We start from the raw sequence: 10,327 nt of genomic DNA, 5'->3' as shown, positions 1-10,327 counted from the left end.
GAGGAGGCACCTGTGCAGCCACGGGGCCTACACCCAGCCTGCAGCCCTATGTCCAGTGCTGAGTACAAATTCTGAGGCTTTGGGGGCCCCTCCACAAACCACATGGTGTTGAGAAGATGCAAAATGCATAATAGGGGACTTCCCTGGTGTTCCACTGGCTAAGACTCCATGCTCCCAATGCCCAGGTTTGATCCCTGATCAGGGAACTAGACCCCGCATGCCCCGAATGCCATGAAGATCCCGCGTGCTGCAACCAAGGCTTGGTGAAGCCAAATTAAAAAAAAAAAGAAAGCATAGCAGGCGAAAAGACTCATGTCCCCAAGAACTCCCTTGATCCCCAGCTGTATCCCAAACAGGAGCCAACCACACCAAGGATTTAATAGGATTTTTTTATTAACATATAATATATTTAATAAAAAATAATATCCACTCTGGCTCTCTCCTCCATTGCAAGGGGAAGAGTGGTGAGGAGGGGCTGGCACTGCCCACCCCTAGGCATCCGGACAAGCCCTGCCTCCGGGGTTCCCCTCTACCCCCCACTTTCCAACAGGCTCTGACCTCCAGACAGACGGTTCAAAGTTACAAGTGCTTTAGGCCCTCCCTTGAGCTCCCCCAGGCCCCCCACCTTGTGCAGAATTCATGGGCCACCTGGAAAAAACCCCTTGCCTTTTCTCATTCTTGGGATCCTTCGTTCATGTCAGAAAGAGGATCTGGGGGCAGAGAGTGGCATCTCTACTGGCCAGGGGGAAGGGAGGAAAGGGGCAGTGATGAGGGATAGGGCTGAGAAGAGGGATGGCGATGAGGTGGCCTCACTGCAGCCGGTCACTGCGGAACGAGTCCTCCACAGCCGGGTCAGGCAGCAGGGCGCAGGGGTCGCTCAGCATGCTGAGCCCCTCCAGGCCCAGTGGCTCCATGCGCAGCTCCTCCTCCAGCCCCAGCCCCAGCCCCAGCCCAGCTGCTGACACCTCGAAGCCCGGCACTCCAGCCAGGGCCGCTGCAATCTCCTTGGAGAAGCCTGGGGAGGCGTCTCCTGTGTGGACGGAAGAGATGAGTGAGGCCCCCATGCCTCATGAACTCTTCCAAGACCGCCCCCCCACACCCAGTCTCCTGCTGCGCCAACCAATGTATCCCGCCCTCCTTCCATCCTCAGGCACCGTCCACACCTCTCACCTGTGAGGATGATGTTAGGCCCTGAGCCGTGGCGGGAACAGTGGGTTACGTTCTGGTGGTTGAGGGCGTGAGGGTCCTGAGGGCCACTCACTGGTCCCTCACCCCCTAAGAAGCCAGGCCCTTCAGAAAAGCCAGGGGGATCAAGCGCCAGGCTGGTCGATGGGTTCTCCATGTTGAACTGCTCCAGCTGTAGACACACACACACAGCCTGGAGTAAGCGGGCTTCAGGGCAGGGTGTTGCTGCCTGGCTTTGCTGAGCACTGCTCACAAACCCCCCTTGCCCAGTAATCTTCATACACCTCTCTCTACCCCACCTCACCTCCCACACAGCGGGAACAAAAGCAGAGACAGAGGGAATGGCAAGAAACACAGTGACGGACGAGAACGCGGGGCCCAGAGGAGGTGAGGGCACCGTACCTCCTGGGACAGAGCACGCACGCACGTGCCAGGAAGACAGTGGGTCAGAGCAGCAGCATCAGAGCAAGCTGCGTGGAGGGAGCTGGGGCAAAGGGGCAGGAGTGGGGGTCAAATGCAGGGAGAGAGGAGCCCCAAGTTGATGTTACCTAGGGAGAAGAAAGAAGGCTCTCCCCCACCTAGATGCTCCAATTCAGAGTGCCCCCCTCAACACTACTCAGGCTCTTCTGACCCACCTCCATCCCCTCCCCTGCTTCTGAGCTAGGGACCCAGGTACTCACGTTCCCCAGGCTGAAGTCACTCATCGACCGGTGGTAAGACTGTTGCCCATGCCCACTGGGGCTGGGTGGGTACAGTGTCCCATACTGCAGCTGCCTGCCTGGAGGCTGAGCCCCTGAGGGCTGCACTGAGCAGGCCTGAGAGGACAGCCCTGGCTGCTGCAGAGGCTTTGGGGTGTGTTGCTGGGTGGGCAGAACCAAACTTGGGGGGCTGTATGGGTATGGAGGCAGCCGCTGGTCAGTGGGCAGCTTACTGGTATCCAGGGGGACGCCCTGAAGAGAGGCAAGCAGAAAGGGAGAAGCTTACCCCTCAGTGTGCCCCTTAAGAGGAACTCTGTCAGGGCTTCTCACCCTCTTTGGTTGCAGACATCCTCAACACAAAACCAAAAGCATTCCATTGGGCATCACTGCGGTGCAACTACTCTCAGAAAAGCATCTTGGAATGCAAGTGACTGAATGAGGTTAACACAAGGATAATTCTGAATCCACTCCAGGAGTCAACAATTCTTAAACCTGGGTACTCTAACTACTATTAGTAATCAACTACTTGTGAGACACCTCACAAGCTACTGATCACACAACAGTGACCTTGACAACTGTTCTAAAGCCCTGAAGAGGTCAGAGGGACTGCGAGAGGGAGGGTGAAAGGAAGGAAGTTAGGCTCACTCCAAGTTCTAGGAGAGCAGAGCCCTTGCTGGCCTGGCCTTAGCCTTTCCTACAGAAAAGGGGGCTTGCATAAAGATGGAACACAGAACACACATTCCAGGGAAGAACAACAAAGGAGGAAGGGAAACTAGGACAGAGGAGAGGGAAAGAAGAGCATTATGGTGAAAGGAGAAGAGGAGCGGAGAGAACAGAAAAGGGGAAAGGGGGAGGGAAGGAGGGAAGAGCTAAGAATATTAACATCGAGGAAGAAGCCCTAAACCAAGAATTTTGGGTTCTGGTCCCAACTCTTCCCTCACATGCTGCATAAACTTGGGAAAGTCACTTTCCCTCTGGGCCCCAGCGTCGTCGTCTGTAAAATGAAGGGACTGGGATCCATCACCTGACAGTCTCTAACTCTATTGAATCTAAGAAAGAAGGTGGGGAGACGGGAGAGGGAGCAGGGCAGGATGGAGGCAGGAGAAAAAAGAGACAGACAAGAAAAGAAGGACAGGAACCAGAGACAGAGAGAAGGGAAAGGACAAGCTATCATTTGTTGAGTGTGCACCTGGGCTGGGCATGGTGCCGAGTACTTCCCATATGTGATTGCCTTTGATTCTTCCATTGCTGGCCTGGCTTTACAGATGAGGATGCTGAGGCTCGTAGGAGTTAAATAAACATCTAAGGAGACTGCTGCTAAGAGGTGGGGCCAGGATTTGAAATTAGAGAGCTTAACCCCAGGGTTTGCATTCCTAAACCTAAGAAGAAACAAGATGGATCCAAGTGGGGCTGGTAGAGGACAGAGGAATGGATGGGGATGGATAACACCAGGAGTGAAGAAGAGGTATTGGAAGAAAGCAGGGTGGGAGGGAGAGAACTTGGCAGAAGAAGGAAGGAGGGGAAGACAGACATGTAGGGAAGGCAGCCACGCATACCTGAGTGATGGAAGACAAGGTGGGTGACATTGTTGGCGAAAACTGTTTGGGCAGTTGCTGTTGGGACCTTCTGGCGTCGGCTGGGCCCGCGGGCAAACTCAGGGGACTGAGGGGCACACGGCGGTGGCGGGGGGAGGCCCCAGGGGCAGAAGCCGGGTAAGGGGGGGCCCCCAGCACCGGAGATGAAGCAGAAGAGGAGGAAGAGGAGGAGGAGAGGGCTGGGGCACTGAGCGAGGGGTGACCCAGGGAGGTGGTGGGCAGTGCGTGGCGGGCCAAGGAGGAAGCAGGCAGTGAGGGGTGACTGTGGGAGCCCTGGAGCTGGGGCTGAGGACTGCTCAGGGAAGCCTGGAGGTTGGGATTGCTTAGGGAGGACTGCAAGGATGGGTGGCTGAGAGGTGAATGAAGTCCTGTAGGCACAGACAAAAAACCAGAAATGCCAACATTACTGATGGGAACTGGGCCGCTTTCTGCTCGGAATGGGTAGCAGTGACCAGACTATGAAAGTGGCAACACAATGTCCTCCCTACTCTGTCCCTGACGATCAAACTGGCATTGCCCACTTGGGGGTTGCTCTCCATCTTCTTTTGAGGAAAAGCCACACTTACCAGTTCTCACTGGCAGACAACGGCAGTGAGGGAAACTGGCGGGAGACAGATGAAGGGTGGGGTGTGGGTAGTCACAGGAAAATCCTAGGTGCTTGAGCTTCCCACCCTTTTGTCCCTCCAGCTGGACAGCACCCCAGGGACACACAGCCAGGACAGCCACTCACCTGGCGCATCATAGCCCGGGCCCAGGGCCAGGCCCCCGCTGATGCCCAGGTGGGTCATGGTGTGGGTCAGATTGGAGGTACTGCTGCCCCCACTCAGGCTGGGATAGGCTGTCTCCTCTGGGTCCAGGGGGGTGGGCAGCGGCGGGGGAAAGTGCAGGTTGGTGAGATCAGGTAGGGAGCCTCCCGTGTTCATGGCAGGTGGGAGGACAGGCACAGTGGCAGGCTGGTCAGGAGACGGGAAGATGCTGGGAAAGGAGAAGACAATATGTAAATGGGGGCAGTGGTCAGCAGAGCCCAGCACCGCACCATTCCCTTTACTGCCCTCCCCGCCTCAGCTAACCTCAGAGAGTACTTACTTAATTCCAGGGACTTCACAGGACCGAGGTCGGGAGGAGGACGAGGACAGCTGAGGAGAGAGGGAAGAAGGTGGCAGATGAGGACAGAGCTCAGTGGAGAACCCTGAAGACCTGCTCCATGGAAAGAAGAGGGACAGTGGGCCATGCCTACCTTCTTAGCGTCCCATGGTTTCAACAAGTGCTTATCATCTAGCAAGTTCTCCTCAATAGCAGGGACTTGAAAGAGAAAGACTGGTGATGAGAGGGTTGGAAAAGGCAGTAAGGCAGGACAGGAGTCAGATGCAGGCAGGAGGGGGACCCCTCCCTGGCTCTGAACAAAGCCCCCAACACCAGCCCAGAAATTCTCTGGCATTCAGTACCCCCACATACCGAATGCGGCAAGGAACACATACCTTTGGAGTCCATGTCGCCATCCAGACAACCTGCAAAGGATGGAGTGGCTGTGTGTGGTGGAGTGGGCTGTAGTGCCCACCTGCCTCAAACAAAAGTTCCGTGGCTTGACCTTACCCTGGGACATGGCTGCTTACCTCCACGGCGGCTCGGCAGGACGCTGGAGGGTGCAGGGCCTGGATAAGTGTCCTGAGGGCTGGGGTTCATCACGCTTGTGTGAAGGGCAGAGTCAGAGCTTGTCCTGTGAGGGGAACAGAGATGAATTGGCACCCATGACAGTCTTTCTGCTCCTCATGCCCTGCTCAGTCGGGGAAAACACTAGCTGGCCTGGGACAGGGTGGGGTGAGGGAACAGGGCCCCAGAAACTACAGATAAGGAGAGATGTGGCCTAAAGAAGGCAAGGGCCATCACCTGTTAAGTGCAGATGGTAGTCGAAACAACTGCCCCTTCTCTGCAGGGAAATTGCCCCAGGGCATTGTCCTGGGATGGAAAAACAAAGTCATGAGGAGGAAGGCTCATAAGGACCAGAAGACAGGTACTGCGGGGAGGGGGGGAAATGGGGGGCAGCCAAGAGGGCTGGGCACCCAGGATCATGCCTCTTTCTTTCTGATGCTTCTGATACCTGTGATCCGTGAACCCTCTCCACAAACAACCTAAGACCTGGAAATCCTCAATTTCTATCTGCCAGGACAAGCTGAATAGGAATCTTAGAGCCCAGCAAATGTGCTGGGTATGAATATTAGGGATAAGATGGACAGGGGAGGGGTTCAGAATCTGAGTGCACCCACTCTTGATAGGAGGCAGCCACTTTCACCTGCCACCCTGCCCATCTCCCCTCCCCCTCACACACACACACACACACACACACCCCAGCTACCATTGGTCCTGCTCTGGCTGGACAGGGAGGCTTGGCCACCCGTGTCAACATGGCCAAGACTGGACTCTGACCCATTACTCCACCTACCCCCACCCCTCCCAGCTCTGCCATTGTGGGAGGAGGTACGGCTGAAAGCCTGGCCGAGCAGGCCCAGACCCAACTCCAGCTCCAGCCAGAGACAAGTCAGAGAGTGGGCAGGAGATCCTGCCTGCCCTGGACACTGACCTCCGCCAGCTGGACTCCGGGGGAGGAGATAAATAGGCAGGACTATAGGGAGAGCTGTCAATGTGAAGAGCACCAGTTAAGGGAAAAAGTGAGGAGGGGATGGGTGGAAGAGAGACCAGATAAGAGAAAAATAATGGAGGCAGCAGATGAGTTGTTCTAAGAAACAAACACCTTTTTTGTCCCTCCTCCTCTACATGGGCAAAAATAAGGGCAAAGAATGGAAGAGAAAAAAGGGAATCAGGCCTAATGGAGTCAGAAAAAATAGATGAATGTCTAAGCAGCCTTTGGGGGAGACAGGTTGTTGCAACGGTCTCTGAATTGAAAGCCACAAACAGAAATGTGAGCAGGAGGGAAGCAAAACCCCCGTAGCATGAGTTATCAGGGAGCCGCGCATCTAGCAGCAAAGAGCAAGCTGAAGTAAAGAAGTCAGCGCCAGCCAGAGATGGCGGGCACCACCACAGGAGGGACAGCTCCCTGCCACAGGAGCCAGCGCTGACAAAAGGGCCAAACGGCACTTTCCAGGGAGACTGGGTAAAGAAGCTGCCGCGAGATGGGACTGGACAGCACCTCAAGCCCCTTTGCCCACCATGAGCTCCCGAGGAGCCCCACCCACCGCCCGCCAGACTGCACAGCCCCTCGGTGAAGGATATGTGGCGGGGGTAGCGGCGAAGCGGGGACACCATTCTTCGGGGGTCTCGCTGCACCCGTTCCACCAGCCCGTGGTGTCGAGTGCTCCGAGATGAATCCAGAGGGGAGTGGAGGGGGCTCTGCCAAAAGAGACAGGCGAGTCAATGGAAGAAGCCCCCTGAGAGCTGGCTCTCCACCCCGACACCCCACAAGCCAGCATCCACTCACCTGGAACTCGGCTAGGCCACAGCCAATCTGGTTCACGTTGGGCAGAGAGCCACCGTAGTGGGAGCTCCTTGTGTACGCCAGCCGCAGTTTTTGGGCCTGTAACTGAGACATGGAGGACAGACGGGAATGTCAGGGGGGTCCTGAGCACTGCTCCTGTAGCCACGTTTGCCATCCCCGTCTCCAGGACACGTTACTATTGCTGATGCTTTCAAGAGACCTGCCAGAAGAAAAGCCACTGCTGGGGGAAGATCCACTGAGACCCACTACAAACAATCTGCCCGAGCTCTTCCGCGGGCTGCCCCCATCCGTGCTATCACTCATGCCTGGCATCGCCCTGCCCGGACGACCCTAACACTCTACTCAGGGCCCGTCCTAGTTGGCATCAGTCTAAACAGAGTTCCTGAGAGGCTGCCAGGAGCCCCCAGGCTAGTCACATGGGTTAATTCCTGGGGCAGGGTGACTATTGGGCAACTCTGCTTTCCCTTCCAGATGCGTACAGGACTAATTGGAAGACAAGGGAAGGGTCACAGGTGGATGCCATAGAGCGATGACTGCCAGTCTCTTTCCTTCTTGCTCTGGAGGATAGGCACAGGCTGTTGCCCAGCCTCAGGAAGGCTACACAGAGCCTCAGAAAATAGAACAATTAAATGATGGCTCTTCTACCCAGAAAAACAGAGCTGAAACCAATAAGCATTCTTCTACCTAGTCCTAAAGCCCCTGAATTGGCAGGGGAGCCTGGAGAATGGGGGTGTATGGTGGGGAGAAGCAGTAGTCTATGCCAGCCTGGCCCAGAGCAATCTCCTGGCCTCAACCCCACTTTGGGAAGATGTGTCTGGCACTAGTGTAAGACACCACAACCCTCAGCCTGGCATGGTTTTAGTCTTCCTAAAGATCTCATGTCCCTCTGTGAGAGGTGAGCGTCTACTTCTGAGGCTCAGCTACTGCCACCAGCCAAACAAGGAGACCCAAGACAGCTGATCAGTGGTAAATTCTAAGAGCTTCCATGGCTAATGCTGTTGTGCATAGTCCAACATCAGAATGGACTCCCTGTCCTAAGAAATCAGTCCAGCGAGTTCAGTGGGCACCATGCTGACCTTTGGTCCACTTTAAGACTGCTACTAATATATATGATAACCCCAGTTTCTCAGTAGTATAGGTCCCACAGGCCATATCTGCCTCAGATGAGACCTCCCTGCTGGTCAGATAACAGGCTGAACTCCAGGTCTCTAAACTCTAGTTTTAGGTCTCCAGGCACAGACCATGTATGCCCTAGGTTTTTTATGTGCAGAAGAGAAGTTACCCAACAGGGGTAAGGTGAGATGAAGGCGCCTTTTGACAGACTGAAGCACCACAAAGAAGGAAGGCCCAGCTTTTGAGCTTTTGTTTGTACATACTAGCCCTAGATTCCACCATTCCTCCGCTGGAGTCACAGTCCAGAGGGCATGGCCTTAAGCTGTCAGCTGGAGGTCAGCCTCTTGCCCACCTTCTTGTCTCTGCCCCACCTTGATCAAAATCTCCTAAAGGGGAGCAGTCAACAGTTAGATCATGATTCTAGTAGCAGTTAGAGGAGATTATGTGCACACGCACACACACCATTTACTTCCCCATCTAACTTTCTCTGACTCCCCAAAACTAGGACACATGGTCTCTAGAGACTCAAAAAAGTAAAAAAGCACAAAAAAGACTAACAGAGGGAGACACACAGACAAATACAACCAGAGTCCCAGTCACAGACAGATTCAATCAAAGGCAGTCAGACCAGCAAAAAGAACTTTGAAATGTGGTATTCATGTTCGGCCATCCATCACGCTTTACATTCCTTCTAACTCCCGGCCAGGAGGGATCACTGCAATATCCTCACCTGCTGTTTTGAGAATAATGTGTCCCTAAATTAGGACTGCAAACCAGCTGGGCAAGCTCCCACCCCACCTCTCCCTGACATAGGGGTGGGGGTAGGTAGCTTCAGAAGCAATTCTGCCAGGATGCCTTCTTTCTGGAACTGCGTAGGAATGAATATCTCCTCCCCATAGAAGACCCTCCTAGGCACCCCATAACTAACCCCCCAAATGGCCATCTCCCTAGAGTGTTCAGCAAAGCATCGGTTCCACATAACCTATCGCTTACTGGTTACCTACCCCCTTTCGAGATCCAAAGCCCTATCTCTCCTCCAAGACGTCCAGGGCAAAATACCAAGCACCAGTCTGTGAGCAATGGACCTCACCTTCATTCACGTCAGGAAACCACAAGAAGTATTTGAAAAAGGAAGCAAAGGGACGGGACGCAGGAGGGGACTTCCTGCCCCACTATACCCAGTTCAAACCACTCATGGGGCCCTTTCCCGGAGATACTAAGTGCCGAGAGTAGCACAACAAGGCAGAGGGACCAGATAAGAGGAGATCACCAATTTAGAGAGGCCAGACTAGGGCAAGCAGGCCATCCCCTCGCCCCATAACGCAATATCGAAGATGCTGAGTCCCTGAAGAAACTCAATCAGAGATGCACAAGGACCACCCACCTCCTAACTCCGCAAGGTTTCGGGGACCATCTCCTCTCTGTGTCCATTCCTGCCACACTTAACTCTGCGTTCCCAGTCGTTCCCAAACGCCCCAACCCCTCAGGACTTTCTACCTCCTCCCGCAAAATCCGTCTTCCTGCCCCCGGACCCTCCACCCGCGCCTCCCAGACGGCGGCGCCCGCTGCCCCTGCCGCGTTCCGCCTCTTTCGCTACGGCTCCCGCCCCCGCCCCGCCTCTCGGCTCCCCGCTCTGGGGCAGCTCTGCTCGGCTCCCGCTTCCCCGCGCGGCCCCTCACCCGGGTGGAGCCGATGTCCATCATCACCTCCTCGAAGGCCGCCGTCTCCTCGGCCTGACGCTGCTTCTGCAGCGCGATCTTCTCACTAAACTTACGCGGATTGGAAGCTGAGGCCGTGGCCGAACCGGGCCCGTTCGCTCCCGACGTCGCCATCTTCCTCCCCCGTCCCTCCCCGCCACCCTCCCAATACAAGCCACGGCCTCCGCCGCGGGCCCCGGCCCGGCTCTTCCAGCCGTAGCCGCCGCCGCCGCCTCAGCGAGCACCGCGAACCCGGCCCCAGCCTAGCCCTGACCTGCTGCGCGCGGGGACCGCCGGGAATTGTAGTTTGTTTACGTGACTCTTTAACAGCCCCAGTCACGCAATACGAGAGAGGAAACGGACACCATTTCCCAGCAGCCCTGTTGACTCCGGGACCCGGAGATTTTGCTCCTCCTCCTCGGTTCCTCCCTGCGTGGGGCAAACTGGGAAAAGTAGTTCTACATTGGTCCAGAGCCTACAAATGCGAAGGGCGAGGGTTTAAAGAGAGAAAAAGAAAACGGGAGGAAAAGGAAGGGGTGGAGACAGGGAGGGAAGCAGGAAGAGACAAGAGGAAACATTTGGTCATTT

General features: G+C 55.5%; 1 protein-coding gene across 1 annotated transcript; it reads right to left on the bottom strand.

The window, feature by feature from the left end:
• Positions 1-375: 375 nt before the first annotated feature.
• CRTC2 (CREB regulated transcription coactivator 2) lies at positions 376-9,997 on the bottom strand. The gene is made up of 14 exons (XM_061120756.1): positions 9,722-9,997; positions 6,912-7,013; positions 6,710-6,823; positions 6,057-6,121; positions 5,366-5,434; positions 5,092-5,195; positions 4,957-4,986; positions 4,716-4,780; positions 4,565-4,614; positions 4,209-4,453; positions 3,440-3,846; positions 1,866-2,135; positions 1,171-1,357; positions 376-1,030 (listed from the first exon to the last, which is right to left on the bottom strand). Exons 1-14 carry the CDS (start codon positions 9,872-9,874, stop codon positions 810-812), a joined length of 2,082 nt encoding a protein of 693 aa, XP_060976739.1. The 5' UTR covers positions 9,875-9,997; the 3' UTR covers positions 376-809.
• Positions 9,998-10,327: the final 330 nt, after the last annotated feature.

The sequence above is a fragment of the Dama dama genome, chromosome 20 (assembly GCF_033118175.1).
Source record: "Dama dama isolate Ldn47 chromosome 20, ASM3311817v1, whole genome shotgun sequence".
Taxonomy (NCBI): Eukaryota; Metazoa; Chordata; class Mammalia; order Artiodactyla; family Cervidae; genus Dama; species Dama dama.
Note: the sequence above shows the minus strand (reverse complement) of the source record. Positions and strands in the feature narration are given on the sequence as shown.